Source organism: Saccostrea cucullata, unplaced genomic scaffold (genome assembly GCF_032062105.1).
Source record: "Saccostrea cucullata isolate Sc308-1 unplaced genomic scaffold, CSIRO_AGI_Scuc_v1 ctg6766, whole genome shotgun sequence".
In the NCBI taxonomy this organism is placed as follows: Eukaryota; Metazoa; Mollusca; class Bivalvia; order Ostreida; family Ostreidae; genus Saccostrea; species Saccostrea cuccullata.
The window spans coordinates 13,635-31,286 of NW_026928473.1; the positions used below are offsets into that span (position 1 = coordinate 13,635).

General features: G+C 32.2%; 1 protein-coding gene across 1 annotated transcript; it reads left to right on the plus strand.

Moving 5' to 3' along the window:
* Nucleotides 1-3,676: 3,676 nt before the first annotated feature.
* On the plus strand, nucleotides 3,677-17,096 carry LOC134277704 (fucolectin-like). Its single transcript, XM_062760026.1, has 4 exons — nucleotides 3,677-3,943; nucleotides 4,237-4,258; nucleotides 8,509-8,703; nucleotides 16,447-17,096. The coding sequence occupies exons 1-4, from the start codon at nucleotides 3,773-3,775 to the stop codon at nucleotides 16,665-16,667; spliced, it is 609 nt and encodes a 202-aa protein (XP_062616010.1). The 5' UTR covers nucleotides 3,677-3,772; the 3' UTR covers nucleotides 16,668-17,096.
* Nucleotides 17,097-17,652: the final 556 nt, after the last annotated feature.

Sequence of the window (17,652 nt, forward strand, 5' to 3'; positions counted from 1 at the left end):
TTGTATATAATCCGATATTTTGAAAAGTATAAATCATGTTGAATTGAAATTTTCAGGTCTGATTTGAAATAAATGTAGCTTTAATCATTTATAATTTTATTGTTTTACGTCGACGAATAGTGATTTTATCGAAGTTGTGACATTACTTTTGGATCAACCCTCGTACAATGACCTTGTCAGCAAATACAATTTATCATTGAATCAAATGCTGACTGACGTTTTTCATTCCAATTGTTAGTCCATTATTTATACACTGAATTGACGACGGATTCTTTCCGTTATTTCCTGATCATCACAACGAGCACACGGCGGGTGTGACCGGTCGGCAGGGGATGCTCACTCCTCCATGGCACCTGATCCCACCTCTGATGTTTCGGAGGTCCGTGTTTGCTCTGCTCTTATTTTGTATATTGTTTAATGGACTTTGAGATTGAATACTTTTCGTTATCTCCATATCATTCTTTAGCACAATAAAACTTTTTAAATACGAGTAAAAAAGTAAATTCTCTAATTTGTTTCTGAATCTCCAATTAATTGATTAACGGATAATAAAATATTTTTATCACTGTTATGATTTAAATTAACACGTTATTTTTTCAAAGAGACCCTTATTATTGATAAACCCCTTTTGTAATGAGGATGAAGAAGCACATGTTCTGGGCCAATTCCCCTGCTCATGTTGTATTCACTGATGATGATGATCTCTGATTCGTAAACAATGTATATAAAATTCCAACTTTCGAATAAAGTACCGTAATAGTACTAAAGGGTTATATCTGACTGTGAAAATTCTTCAACCTAGTCAACAATCATACCAAAAAAACTTATACAAGTTAAAATTAGAGATAATTCTGTGATGTATGTTGAATTTTTGCAAATGGTCTCGTATATTAGCGGCATATCTTAAAGTCGTTACTAGGGTTGTAGCTTGACTTAAAAGACTGGTCTAGTGAGACAAAACTCTTGGGGCGACTTCGATTCGTATCCGAGTACGTACTCGAGTTACTTGAATTTCATAGTTACTACTCAAAATACGTCATATGACCTTATGAACTCTACCCAAGCTAACCCAGCCATACAGTAGGATAACTAGAGTTTCGATATGGCGGCGTCGAAAGAAAAACCCGAACGTAGGAATTATTTTTTTTTTTACTAAATATTATGTTTAGCATCGTTTATCCTTAAAAGCAAACTTCGAAACGCACATTCTACATGAACGCTTTATAATTTATATGAATAAAATATAAATAAACAAGAACAACTTTTGCTCTGCTGTCTTTGACTATATACATCTCTGAAAAACTTCCTCACAATGCTGATCATTAAGAACTTTCTTGCAATTCTGTGCGTCATCATGGGCTTTGTATACATCATATTTTGAACTTTGAAGAGCCAAAGTTAAAGGCCTCACATAACTCTGTTTTAAGTTTGAACTCCTATCCATCATATTTTGATAAATACAGTGACTGATGTACAAGAAACAGTACTAGTGCTTTAATTTCTTGCATCTTCAAGCAGGGCTCCCACTGGACCAAAAATGTTTTTCGCCACTTTTCGCGACAAAAGGAAAGGCATACTTACATCTGATTTCTCGACAATGCAATGCACTTTATGTTATTCAATTTTTTTTATTAAATATATCACAGACATTGTTTTAAAATTGTGATGTTCAAATCTTATGATAGTATCCATTTAAAAAAAAAAACTACTGTTGGAATTATACAATTAATTTGATATTGAATTGATATCAGCCAACTCTTGACAGAAAATCTCCTCATGATTTATATTTTTTGTTTTGCCTGAGAAAGGGGGTATGACATATTTTTAGAAATGGAAATCTTCATCATTTCATTAATTAATTGTGAAAAGAAGTTATCAAAAAGTAATAAAAATTAGGTTTAAAACTTGACTTTATTTTAACAACTTGGAGACTCCAGGGTTTAATATGCAAGCTCATGTAAATAAATCAGTGTAATCTTCTTAGATAATTCTGTTTTCAAACCAATTTCTTTTTCACTCTATGTCAGTTTATGGTATAATGTGCACATTTTTCAATTTTCATTAGGTAAAATTTGAAGCCATTCTTTACAATATTCGTCATGTTTCCCTACTTTCGATTTTAAAAATACGATCTAAATAGATCCATATTTTGTTGATAAAAATCTTTTATTTACAAACTTCATCTCCTTATAACACTTTATCCCCGTTGTTTAATCCAAATTATATTATTTCAAGCAATTTTGTAACCCTTAATTGCACCAGGCTAATTACCTAGTCAGCTGTGTTCGTTCAAGCGAGACGTGATTTCCTACATGTAGGTTTCAGTTTTCACACCTCTGCTGCATTAAATAAACAGAGGGACTTATCTGTATACATTGAATAAACAAAGGAGCTAATCAGGTCTACACAAATTTTGTACATGGTACATCTAAAAAATTCATTTTCGCCACTTATGATTTTCTTTTCGCCACTTTTGAAAAAAATTCGCAATTGGCGACAATGGCGAATCACAGCTCGAGCCCTGCGCTTCAAGCGTCGATAATATGGTGCATACTTTTCAATGACAATTGAAAAAGTATCAAATCAAGCAGACCATCTTGATTCACAAAGTGTTGGTAAGATGTTCACAGAAAACTAGTTTTCTATGTTTTTCTGTTTTAATTGCTTCCTTTTCCTTATTTTCAATATTTCCATTTTAAATAATCAATTGGTTTTACAGTAGGCAAATGTCGTTTTATAATCGAAACCCACTTTAGACTGGCCCAAAGAAACCATGTCAGCTGATTAACTACATCAAAGAGGTATGTTCGTGCATAAAGGAGATATAACTAAATTTAATACATGTGCTCAACATTGGTGGTATTCAGCAATGGTTGGGCTTCCCGTTAACTAGAACAGACACCCGAATTTAAGCCAGACATAACGCTTGTCCCATCATACCCTGTCCTCTGAGGTATTGTGTATCTATATAACAGTTTCAAGCGTTTGCAAAATTGCATTACTAAATACTTGTGGATGCTGCATCAAGCATATCAAATGAACTCTTCGTATACTTCAGGGAAAGAAGTTAGATATACTAGTATCAATTAGTCAAATGCAGATCAATTAACAAATGAAATACCAAGTGCTGCATTAATATATTTCTAGTTTATATAACATCAATGAAATCGTTGAAAAGATTAAACGATTTGAAATATGCAGTCATTAAAATTTCAAAATTTAAAAGTGCACAAAATTAACATAGGCTTGTAATTTTCAAAGCTTTTCTCATAAAAGGTTTTAAAATATGCATATTGAGAGTTTGGCATTGTTAATCGCATACAGGACAATAAGTTAATTAACCCTGACGTCTAAATAATTTATCATTTAGGTTTCAAGAATGCTCAAATCTAATTTGAAAATATTGATTATCTTATTAACAGCTTAAATTTTTATTCATAATTTGACGTTAACTTTAAAAAATATTCATTATAAATATTTCTTGGTTTAATTTTGTATTTAGTTCACACCGTGTCATAGAAAACATTCATAGCAAACACAAAAAAGGGGAACAGCGGTTCCACAAAATATTTCTTTTCGTGATTTGAAGTGAATTATAATGCTGATAACAAATGGAAAAATGTACCTACAAATCATCTTCCTTCTGTTTCCAGTGGTGTGTGAGAGTGCCTACAAGGCGCCTCAATATCATGGAGAATTTTCTTTAAAATTCTTTGGCAAGCTGACTGACAATTACGCTCAAACCATCTTTTCATCAGAAGGAAAATCACAGATGGGAACTTTAACAAAATGTTCCCAGTTTTGTGTCAGAGATCAACGGTGTATAGGAATAGAACTATGTCAGATCAGAAACGATTTGTTTCAATGTCGAATTTGCTGCGAATGGAAGAAGATAGGTTCCAATTACTACAATGATCAACTGGGATGTAAATACTTAGAAATGGTAAATATGCATTTCAATCACACTAAAGACTAAGTGTCATGTATCAGGGGTAAGAACTGACATAGTATTAAAGACCAAGTGTAATGTATCGGATGTAAATACTGATATAGTATCAAAGAAATGTTTTGTATAAAAAGTTAAAATTAAAAAAAAAACCTTTCGCCTTTAAAAATCATAGCACTTGCTTCTATGTGCCGAACCATTTTTTGAAAGATAAATAATAAATTATGAACAAATCTCCTTATTTTGTTGGTCTTTTTACAGTACGATTTATGATGCATTTTTTCCAACAGGAAGATAAAGCCGAAGAAAACAGTAAGTCGTCCTTTATTACGAAAGTTACGGTAAAAGTAAAGGTTTATTAAATATTATGCTGTGTTAGATGTATACTGACATGTTGTCCTCTGTATGTCATTCTCGGTTTGCTAGATGTGCAGGAGCCACTATTTACACAGTTTTAAATGAGATCATATATATTTTGGTTTAGATACACACAATAAAATGTGCAGCCAAGTATTTTTGTATGCAAAAATTCTGTTGGTAGGCAAAGAATAGTACATTTGCAGCTAAAGAATTTAGCCTGTTAATGATATTTCAATGGTATGTTCTAAACTTTTATTTTCGTGCTTTGTTATGAATTCTATAATCTTTATAATACTGATTTTATACATACATATTGAATTCTTTGGTTGTGGCCAAATATTTATCAACTCATTATCAAATAATTTCTTTTAATGTTTAGCAGAACTTTTCGTAATTTTACATAAATTTGGTTAAAGTGACATAATGGCAGCAACGTCAAGGGAATCTTTTAATCTTTTGACTCTATTTTCTTGGACTGTAATGCCTCATCAAATTTGATAGCAGACTATTTACGTCGGACAAAAGCTTAACAGAGCTTATGTTACTTGTGTTAAAAATCTGCTGCTTCAAAAAACAAAATGCGTTGTGTAATTTTTTCATCATTCATAAGATAATCAGAAACACTACTACCATGATAAGTTATGTGAAATTTCCAAACATTTCACTCATAAAACGAAATTGTTTATTTTACAATAAAAGAAAGTCTACTAGTTCTTATCCTCTATTATCCATGCAAGTTTCGCTATTGACTCTGTTGAAAATATCATTACTCATTATGATAATGAGTAATATATAAATATTATAAGTTTTAAATAAAGGTATATGAAGGATACGAACAGTATTCAATATCAAAGTCCACAAAACAATACAAAATAGGAGCAGAGCATATTAGTATGAAAAACGTCAGGCATTTGACTCAATGATAAATTGTTAATTGTCAATACGTCGTCGATATATCCAAACGTTGAGTTGAAGGCAACAGCAAGTGTTTTCTTTTCACGCATAAGATTTTGCAAAAAATTCCGCTTCATATGAATACAAAAATAGGTCTGCTAATAACGGAGCACAATTGGTACCCATGGGAATTCCAATAAATTGTTTGAAGACCTGGTCTCCCAAAAACATAGATATTGTCAATCAGAAACTCAAGAATCTTTTTGATGTCAACTTCACGTTGATTGCTATCATTGAACATAAAAGCAGCTGCACTTCCTGTTCTAGCATTAAAATATTCACTAAGCATTGTTTCCTAAATCTTTAAAATGGATCTTCCAGTACAATTTTTAGAATATTAATATCATTTCTTGCTATTGCATCAATTACTTATTCTAATATAACAATGTCCATGAAAAAGGGCTTTTTATTCTATAATAATTGTAATAATTGGATCTTTCTCGGGCATATGTATTTAAAAGAAACCTAATATAAAAATTTTAGAGAATTATGAGAATCCGTATTGTAAAATACGTAAATATTAAAGATTTGCTAAAGCTTCTATAATAAATAGTAGAAAACCTCCTTGATATCACAAGCATGATTCAATTACTCGTTTGTTTTTCTCTTTGACTTACGTCTTCACTCATAGAGAGACGCCACCACTTGCTAGAGGAGGGCTGAATATTTTAAGCCAATACTTAAGGCCATAGAGCAGCGAGAGATTTTCCCAGTCAGCACCTACCTCGCTTAATCCGGTCTCACCCAAACGATCTCCATGTCCCGCAGTGAACGCAGTGAATTCGAACATGCGATGCAATGATCACCTCCTCTATACCGCTCTTACCACTGCGCCACGCCAGTGACACATAAGTCAATGTAAATAGCTTTTTTACAAACCTAGGATTTTTAGAATTACCCATGTATTACAGCTCATTCAAATTTGAAATGTTTTTCAAACGCTCATAAATCCATCCTGGCCCCCCTTTAAAGGTAAATCGTTGAATGTTTTCTTAATTTTAAAATAAAAAGTATTTCAGTAATGTTGCAATAATTTTTTTAGGTTTCATGAGTTGCTTGTACCATAATAAGCAATTCCCATAATAAGTGCTCTATAAAAATGATTTCAGCCTTCTGTATCCACAACCATGATAGTTGTCACATGATATACATGTTAATAAGAGGGAACCTTTTTAGCAGACTACGCAGATTACTTGGCCGTACTATCACATCTGGAAAAAAACATATGCAAAGTAAAACATCAAAATTACAGAGTAATGTAGACAAAATGGACTAAAAATCAAAATCAAGAAAACTGAAGTTATTTGATAAAACACCAAACAACCAGCAAGAATACGGGTTGATCAAAATGACCCGAGAAACACAACAACATTTACCTATCTTGGCAGCATAGTAACATCATATGAGGGTGCAGACAAAGATATAAAGGCCAGACTAATTAAAGCTAGAAGTGCCTTCATCAACCTCAAGAAATCTGGAAAACAAATGACATAAGTAGAAGGACAAAAATAAAAATCTATAATAGCTGCGTCCTGTATGTCCTACTATATGGATGCCTCAGAAAGATCGTGAGTATTTTCCTGGCCAAATAAAATTACCAATGTGGAACTCCATGAGAGGGCCAACACAACATGCGAACATAATTGTTGACTAAACGGTGATGGCGACGGATAGGGCGCATGTTGAGGAACCAGCCAACAACATCACTAAAGTGCCCCTTAGATAGACACCGGAAGGGAAGAGGAAACCTGGTCGGCCAAAGAACACCTGGCGAAGGACTGTTGAAAAAGAAATGAGGGACCAGAAACTAACTTGGAGAGAACTGGAGAGAAATGCTCAAGATAGAGAGAGGTGGAGAAATCTAGTCCTTGTCCTATGTGCGCGTGTGTATAACAAGGACTAGGTAGGTATACATGTTCATAAAATGGGAGACTAAGAACTTTGATAATTGCGCACTAGCAAAAAAATAAATTAATACATTTTTAAATTAAGTGATTGCAAATCACCAAATATATCCTCCTTCACCTGTGTTGATGCAGGTTTAGAAATGAGATTGGAGTTATCTATATTTCCTTTCTACTTTGATGATCGTTCACGGTTTGTCAGTCAGTAGAGCACTCGCTCCGTGATTGTTAGGTGTCGACTGACCAAAGTCGGTAAAAATGGGTAGCATTTAAGGTAATTAAACCCTGATATGATGTCATAGATTGTTGCAAAAACTGTTATTAGTTTAAATTCATACCTAAAAGAACAGTATCTTTTGGAAGAATGCTTTACAATAGGTGTAATAATAAATATTGTTAAGTTAAAGAATTTGAAAAATGCATATTTTCTTTATTTGATCAATTATTCAATCTTTGAGAAATGTTGACGAGGGCAGTAACTCCTACTAGTGTCTCTTCATTAGAGTCATTTGTTTTATTGTACTTCTAATGTAAAATAGTTTCCCTAATATTCACAATTCAAAAGTATCTTAAAAGAAGGAAGGATTAAGAAATATTCAGCGTATAGTTCATGATACTGTTAACAAAAAATGTGCGATGTTTTTATGTTGACATACACTTCTGTTTATTTATGTTTTGCATCTTTAATAATGATGACCTTTGTATTTTCTGCAATAATTGGAAAGTTTAAAGTATACTAAACTTGATAAATGAAAATAAATGCAGTTTTTTGTACTTTGAACCATTAAAATTGTGAGGGTGGAAAAACTATAAAGGTTACTTCGCCATGCTCTAGGCACTTTAAAGTACAAAATTCGGACCCTTTGGATGAGACCTGAAAAACCGAGGCCCGGTGTCACGATAGGTGTTGGCGCGAAGAGAATCCCTCACTGCTCAATGACCCTGAGAGCCGAGTTAAAGTCGAAATTAAAATCCTTTCACTACTATATTTATGACGTCTCGACATTAGTGAAAAATTACCGAATAGGACGTAAAACTATATACAATCAATCAATCAATCTACCTTGATGTATTAATGTCTGAAATAACATACACCGTAGGACTGCCATTTATCTTACTAATTGTTAGTCCAGTATGCATAGATTGAATGGAAGAATTTGTCCTTTACTTCTTGATCATGACAAGAAGCACACGATGGGTGCGACCTGTCGAGATGGGATGCTCACTATTCCATGGCACCTGATCCCACCTTTGATATTTTGGAGGTCCCTGTTTGCTCTGCTTCTATTTTGTATTGCTCTCATTTCAAAATTTTCTCATTGTGTATGCTGTATTTCAATTCAGTGGCAGTGGCGGCCGTTTTAAGTAGTCTTTACGGTTCCCAATATAAATCAGCATTTGCAGTGGATGGTGTGACAGAATGCGGAAAACATTCATTGCCTCACAGTAAGGCTGAAACCAGTCCATGGTTGAGAATTGATCTGACAAATACTACCAGTGTATCACAAGTACTTGTATACAACAGACGTGATTGTTGCGGTGAGTTTTTTCTCTTTAATACGTAGTTCTTTCAGTATAGCAACATGAGGAAATCACAAACAGAAATGAAAAACATCTGTTCGCATACACAGGTATATTCTCTCTCAATTTCGTTCTCTTTTTCTATATCTCCCTCATGTTTTATAAATAATTCTCTAAAAATGACAATTTACAAACTCTAGCGGCTTTAATTTTTAAATATTACACACTGTTCTTTAGGAGGTGCGATACTGAGCATTTGAGCAAATTTTGCTCTGGATATTTATAATTAAAATTGACTGTATCATTTTTAATTTCTAACATTAAATCTGGATACAGTACTTCAATGCAAATTAAACTATATTCAATGAAACAAAAATTGCTATTAAATTCTGTTCATGTAAGATTCAGCCAGGAACTATATTTTGTGGCAGAAGTTATTCTTTTTTTAGAATAAAATGATAATTCTTCTCCCTTTTGAACTTTATACTGTACTGTAAATTTCATTTTTCTTTTCTTCCATGCTGGTTAGTGGTTACACAAAAAAACTGTAATGAAATGTGTTATGTTGGTTCTGAAACATTGTTTAAATTATTTCATATGAATTCTTTCAACGAATTTTGACAAAAATATTCAATGCGTATATTCTGAAAATCCAGGTAAAAATTGACCCAATTTTAACAAACAATTTTAGAAATATCTAAACATTAATATAATATACTATAGTATATAGATGATATTTTCTAAATATGTAAAATATCTTTGACCTATCTGCATAAATGCAGCAAAAGTTTAAGACTTCAAAATAATTTTCTGTCTTATTAATTTTTTAATGCCAGAAAAATCAGACTTTGTGAATGCAGAAAGAAAAAAAATCGATTAAACAAAACGATTTGAATTTTTTTTCTTAATCACAATTTTTTAGTGTATTTTTAAATTGACTTAAAGTTTATTTTGTTCAATGCTATATTTGGATATAAAAATTGGAGGGAAAACGTCAAAGATGTAATGTTTTATTAAGACTTCAGTGCACAAAGGTCATACATGTATCTAAATGTACTCTAGTACCAAAAGAGGCATATTGCCCCCCCCCCCCATTTTCTGATTTGATTAAAATCAATTTTAGATTAGATTTTTAATTAAACACGCTTTCTTTGAGTTAACCAAAGACATGTACTGAGTATGTATTTTTTTCTCTGCATAAAAAATTCCTTTAACTTTTTTTAATCAAAATGTAAAATCGGGCTTTGGTTGGCCAAAGAACATAGACTTCATTGTTATGTTTATGAACATTTACATTATACGTTTATATATCTTACTAAATTACTGTATCTATTTCAGAGCTAGAGTAATCTTACGTAATCAAGTATTACTCTCTATTATGATATCAAGAGCTAACTTTTATATTGTATATCCGCAGTTACTTTTCCTAAATTCTTCACTCCCTGTGTTAATTTCCTTTGTGTGACCCACACAAGGAGACCCTATCCGTTTATATTGTTTTTTTACTTAAGCTGCCGTAAGTAAATATGTGCTATTTATGTTTATTACACGTATATTTATTATATAAAGTATTCATAATGTTTTGTATGAAATGTTTGTAATTTGTTTTTTAGGATAAGATATGGAGATAAATAACAGTATTCAATATCAAAGTCAATAACACAATACAAAATAGGAACAGAGCAAAGACGGACCTCCAAAACATGAGAGAAGGGATCCGGTGCCATGGAGGCGCAAGCATCCCCTGTTGACCGGTAACACCCGCCGTGTGCTCTTTGTCATGATTGGAAAATTACGGAAATTCCATTGTAAATTCAGTGTTTAAAAACGGACTAACAATAAGAATGAAAAACGTCAGTCAGTATTTGTCTCAATGATAAATGGTATTTGCTGACAAGGTCATTGTATCGACCATAGAACTTACGAAATGATGACTTCAAAAGAGATTGCTGATATTCTTGTTGCTGCATCAACTTGTTTGTCAATAATTTACCTCGTTTTAGAAATTGTTCATAAATAGAGCATACTCTTGTGTATCGAATCAACTGAAGTATATCTTCTCCGTATGCAGGTCATGAAGGTATATTGCTGCGTATAAGGGAAATTGACGATAGAAAAGTTAAAGTCATCACGTTAATCGTATAGCTTGGTTATTAGATTACCAATACCGTCTTTTTCAAGTATAATATACACGTATGAATCTAATGTGTTCAGACTCTGTGGTATCTTTTATCTCAAGCTCACCAGGTATATCGTATCGACGTAAGATTGGAAATGACCATTGTTATAATTGACAACACGTCGTCGAGATATCTAAATGTCGAGTTGAAGGAATATATGTTGGTATCTCTTGAAAGTTCTGTTGTTGTCATAATCTTTCAACGTGGAGTACGCTCATAACATTTTTCTATGAAAACCTATTTGTGTCAAAGCTTGATATTTTGGATTCAATAGTGAATCATTTTTATTCTTTTTATCTTTTGAATATTTTTATTTACAACTTATTACACAGCTTATGCTACATTTATAGTTATAAAGTGACATCATGTATCATGTAACTGATGAGTACAGTGAAACCTGTGTAATCCTACATGCACTGAGAGACAAATTTTGTGTCGGAATAGACAGGGTGACGGATTGCATAGTGCTAAAAACAAGGAAAATACTAAAATGGGAACGAAATTCAATGTCGTAATTCATAGTGTGTTTGATTATTCAGGTGTCAAATTAGACAGTTTTCACTGTAATTCCTTTTTTTGTTTCAGTTCTTTACCGTTAACATTGTGTCTTGGTTAACTATCTGCAATATACAAGCAGAATATGCATACCTTGTGACCATTAACCTTTCAATTGCTAAAACAATAATTCCTTAATTGTACAAATTTTTCATTTCGTATCTTTTATTTGTATGTTTCATTTGTCTAATATCCAATTTGAAATTTGGTAATATCATCTAATCTCGTAAATCCAGTAACATCTTTGAAATTCTATTTGACTTCAAAGCACAGTAATCAATTCTGTTATCCGCTCTTTTTTTCGTGGAACACAAACAACATAAAGTAACACTATCAGATATTGCTTGCATATCAATACCCATAATAATGGATCTGTTTAAAGATACATAATTTAAGTTTACATCTTTTGTAATGAAACACAAAGAAAATTAGACACATAGAATCCTTATGAATTATGTTGTTTTAGTACATACTGGTATACTGTATCAAATAAACATTGACAATTTTCATCACACTGGAGCACCCTTTCAAAAGGAATGAAATCATTCAGAGTGGGTATGGAGATTTACTGAAAAAAAAAACAAACATTTTTTTTTCAATTTGCCTCTGTTATCAAAATTACAATTCTACATCGTAAAGAAAGAAAACAACATGATGAAATATTATGACCATCTTTAAAATGTTATTTGGTGGATCTTCTGACTCAGGAAAAATTACTGGGTCCGTATTTTTATGATTGAGATTGTTTTTCCTTAAAATTTAAACATATTTGTTGACAGAATAAAAAGAAAAAAACATATCGTGTAATGGTATGTAAAAAAAATCGAGTCGGGTCATTTCTAGTCAATTTGTCGGGAGAAATGGCAACCAATTAAAAAAAAGTTTTTTAAAGGTGGTCTTAACAATATAAGGCTAGTACGTGTTTTATCACATACTACGTAATGACAAATTTCTGAAGCTTTGGCACTATTGTGAAAAAAAAAACAAAACAAAACAAAAAAACAGGACTTCGGGGGGATTGGAGGTTAGCCTCATACTTTTTTGTGAAGATAGACATAGCATAGGCAATGGACCTTTTTTTGCAAACATTGTGCTGTCTTCTGAATATCGAAGAAATTAACTCAATATATTTTATCAAACTTCGTATATTGGCGAGAGCTAAGAAAGAACTTTATTTGGTAATAACCAATATTTGCCCCCAGATCAAACTTAAACGGAGAAATATTTAATTATGTTCTGAAACAGGGGGATTCATGCTGACTTAAAAGCACTAAATATTTTTATGAGCAATGGTGACATTTGTTTGAAATTACGTCACAAAAATGACTTCTACAGAACAATGTATACTGGTGTCTCATTATATCGCGGTACTTAATTCTTTTGCATAAAACATGTAATTTCTAATTTTTATTTTAACTTACATGAATTGATAATTATAATTCTAGCTTTGGCCTAACTTTTTAGTGTCCAATTATTTTCCAAGCTTGCATCGTTTTATTTGTGGTCTATTTTTAAAACAGGAAGTCTTATTTACCTCCTAAACTGGAGAGTCTCCTTGTATCGCGGTATGGGAATACATGGAAACTTGTAAATGACACAGACCTCAAATTCTATTTTTTGATTTACGATGTAATTCTACATGAAAAATTGAACAATTGTATAAACTAAAAACTTTGAAAAGTTGAACTTTAGTATAATTTTTACGAGTTTATAATTCTAATGGTCTAAATATGATTAAAAAGGGACTGGAAATCTGAAAATTTCCTTTTATTTTTTATCAAACGGATGTTCCGTACTTCTTAATCATCAAAAACTTAAACATTCAGGTAACATTCATATTGTCTACCAACAAAAGGAATATATGCTATGTATCCACATTTTTGTGATATACCGCGATACAATGAAACCCGCGATATAATGGGAATCTAGTATATATAACGTCGATATTTTTAGTAAAAGTCACCGAGCGCAGGTCTGATCTGGCTCAATATTTTGATATAATGCGTAGAATGATAATGTCAATGAAATATGTAAATATTGTTCCTGGGCAAACTTGCCCTCTATGAATTTTAAAGCTAAAATTGTTGATTTCTTTTTCCAATTTGTCCTATTTCTAAAAATGATATGAAATTGGACTAAACAAAAATTGTCAATTAACTACTTTGAAACTATATTATGTTCTGTAAATTTATATTTCTCATACAATTTATAGAATTTAGCACATTTCAAGAATTTTTCAAAATTTGGATTTTTGGGGGCAAAGATATACAATCTACCGCAGATAGTTTGACATAATACGACATGATGTGTTTTTATGTCACAAACATTACTCCCATTAGTCCATCAAATGCGTGGACCATCGCAAACAATCTCTATTTTATGTGAGGTGCCTGAAGAAAATCCTATAACTAACTAATTTTTCTATCTAACTGCTGAACAAAATTGACACATGTACCAATTTTTACAAATGTAATACACTTAATTAAAATTTGTTTTCGTGCACTGCATATGTTTAAACTTTTCAAATTAAAAAAAATAACTAAGCATCCTCATTGCAGAGTACCATTTGAAAATAACTTCTATCCCCACAGAAAAGAGATCCGTTGTAAACATATATGTTTAGAAGAAGGATATGGAGAAAACGAACATTAAATGCATCTATCTACAAGGGCTGATCAAAAAGTTCGCGAACTAATTGAATAACTTCCACAAAAAACAATATTTGGTTTCAGCGTTGATTATATTTTAAATTAAATTAAATTAAATGATTTTAATGCACATCTTCCAATGTTCTTCTCATGCGTAAATCACGTGATATAGGCGGTCATGTGACCTCCCCCATAGCGTTCTGTCACAAAAGCTGAAAGATTTTTCTGAGTTTTATATTTTTTTCCATGTAAGTTATTTTGAAAATTTAAAACAGTTAATTTGTCAGAAATGGTCAATTCCCGGCAACAGAATAGGTGGATAAGAATATCCTTTACAAAAATAAGCATGGCGATCATTAAACTCAAGTCCTCTGTCTCGGGATAGATGATTACTCAAGATGGATAGAGAATGGGTGCCTATTTTTAATCATATCTAATATGTTAAAAATCACAAGTAAACGATATCATATGAAATTGATAATTATATTTTTGTTGAAATATTTAACTATTTTTCAAAGTGTAAATTGGAGGTCTTGGATAGCAAATTGCTTAATTAAAAACACATCACTTTTAAAACTTCCTTTCACTGGGAAAATTAACAAGTGTCATTTTTAACTATCTGCCTTCCTTCACTAAAACGATCAATCAAAACATTAATTGAATTTAAAGGAATCATTATCTTAATAAACTATGCGCAAATTATTATACGCTATTTCAATAGGATTTCTACGTTATGCCATAAACTATACAGAGAAAATCATTTTTCGTCACAAGTGACCTACATAGTGACGTCAATTTCACATTGTGACGTCACAAACAAGGAGCAAAACTTTATTCAGCATATGCTATTTATAGAACTTGTGTATTGCTATGTGTGCACCAATTTCGAATCTAATCTGAATTGTGGTTTTGTAGATATAGAGGTAGTTCGCGAACTTTTTGATCACCCCTCATACAAAAAATCTATGCACATGCCAACCGTGTGCTCGGTGGAATTACTCGAGCGATAAACAGAACAGTTTTCCCGATTTGCTGGAGTGGGGTAAAAATCGCGATTTTTATTAATCAGACGATGCGACACAACAAAAAATAAAAAGTTAAAATGTATATTACAGAGTTTGACACATCGATCTGTTTCATACTTTTAATATTTTACTTGAAAAAGACGTTAATGGTAATCTAACAACCAAGTTTTATGATAAACGTTACGACTTTAACTTTTCTTTCGTCAATTTCCCTTACTTATGCAGCAATATACCTTCATCACCTGCTTACGGAGTGTATATTCCTCAATTGATTCGATACGCAAGAGCATGCTATACGAATGAGCAATTTCTAAAACGAGGTAGATTATTGACAACCAAGTTGGTGAAACAAGAATATCAGCAGTTTCGTTTAAAGTCATCATTTCGTAAGTTCTATGGCCGATACAATGACCTTGTCAGCAAATACCATTTATCATTGAGTCAAATGCTGACTGACGTTTTTCATACCAATTGTTAGTCCATTATTAAACACTGAATTGACGACGGATTTTTCCGGTATTTCCTGATCATGACAAAGAGCACACGGCGGGTGTGACCGGTCAGCAGGAGATTCTCACTTCTCCATGGCATCTTATCCCACCTTTGATGAATCGGAGGTCTGTGTTTGCTCTGCTCCTATTTGAATTGTTTTGTGGTCTTTTATATTGTATACTCTCCGTTATCTCCATATCCTTCTTGTATTGCCTAAGGATTATTACTTAATAATTTCTTGTCTTGGTTATTATGGTCGTATTTATTCTAAAATCAATGTTATTTGAACTCTGTGTAACAGAGGAATGGCAGACGAAATAAACACATGGCGTCAGGAAGACCCCCATATGAAAAATGAAATTTTCAAGAATTATTATAAAGGATAAGAAAAAAAGCAAATGGTTGAAGCCATATTATCAATGAACCGAACTGACATCATTTTCGTAGCATTTTTCATCTCGTGCATATTGTAGCTGCACTTTACTAACATGATTAATTTTCTCCAATTAAAACAAAGTAAACCTAATTAAATTAATTTTGGTGTCTAATAGTATGTCATTAGTGCATTAGCACTTTGAGTAACCTTGGGCTAGTTAGATAGAGTATAAAGCCCATTTTGGGTATTTTTTTAATTTTACACCAGACTAGATCCAATATGGCTAGTACATTCCCTTAACATTCCAGTCAACCAAGGTGGTTTTCATCTACACTATTTCGTATTTTTCTTGAATACATCAAGCAGCGAAATCTATTGCACTGATTCTGTATTTTCAAAATAACGTTTAAACGTTTATGCAAAAACATACATTAAAGGCGATTATTGATCTTTTTAAAATTCTTTTTCTTGTAATTTTGTTGTAGGACATCGATTCCACGATGTTTCTGTAAATGTCAACGTACCAGAAAGTGTGCAAAGTTTTTCTTGTGGCTTCTTTCCTGGACCAGCTTCAAATGGAGACCGCCTCCTGTTTCTTTGTGAGAATGGTGCCGTGGGTGAAAGTGTCACAATTATCATGAATGATAGAAATGGACAAAAGAGTTATCTTCATGTGTGTGAAGTAGAGGTTTTCGGAAAACGTTAACACTGCTTCAAACACATGGTAACATTTAAACACCAAAATCAGTAACACAATTCCCAACGAGCAATATACGACGGCTTTGGTTTTCATACATCTTCACACGAGACATTCCGAGAATAGAACGAGGATAATGAAAAACATGGAAAGGATAATTATACTGATGAAGATAAACATAAATAACTATAGACATGTTTGTTTAGAATATTTTCACGTGTATCAACAAAGTTAAAAGCAAATTAAAAGTAAATTTTATTTGAATGGACCGTCGTATAATCGTAGTTATAAGATGAATGAATTTATCAAATATATAATTGAATTATCATAGTTTATGTAACTAAAAAAATAAGATAATGTTCGTTTGTAAAATATAGTTAAATGCACATTTTTGAAATAAATACATTGCAACATATGGCACATACTTAAAAGATGAATTCTACCGTTTTGAAATAAATTTTCCTTTTTTGAGTATTTTCTTTTCTAATTTTCTTTGGACAAAAAGTCTTTTTGAGAAAGATTTTGCCTTTTTAAACTAGGTGATTTAACTGTTTTGTCCTATCTTAAACTAAATGGATTATGGTCCTCATTTTTAACTATAATTACCTCACGAAAAATGATATGTTCGCAGGACTATGGTTGTAGGGTAAAGAAGAACATTAACATTTTGGAGAATTATGTTTCAGTTGTCCAATATCTATGTACTAAAGAGGGTTTTTTGTAGTTAAAGATATAGAAACCAAAGTTCGATGCATATGTGTATGAAATACAAGGTGTGAATGATCTTCAACTTGAAATATGGTGACACACAAATCTGGTTCTGTTGTGACAAAGAATACCATACAGTAAAACTTCTCTAAACCGGCCAGCTGCCATACTGAATAAAATGGCCGGACTAGAGGGGTGGCCGGTTTCCCGAGAATCTAACATTGTGAAGAATTGCAGAACTATGTTACAGATGCTAGGAAAAATATATTATAATTGGTGTCTGTTA

Excerpts from the sequence above, each read along its gene's own strand:
- LOC134277704 (XM_062760026.1), top strand. The coding sequence starts at position 3,773 with ATGGGAACTTTAACAAAATGTTCCCAGTTTTGTGTCAGAGATCAACGG. Across the intron at positions 4,259-8,508 it reads AGATAAAGCCGAAGAAAACA|TGGCAGTGGCGGCCGTTTTA; the intron begins GTAAGTCGTCCT and ends ATTTCAATTCAG. Across the intron at positions 8,704-16,446 it reads CAACAGACGTGATTGTTGCG|GACATCGATTCCACGATGTT; the intron begins GTGAGTTTTTTC and ends ATTTTGTTGTAG.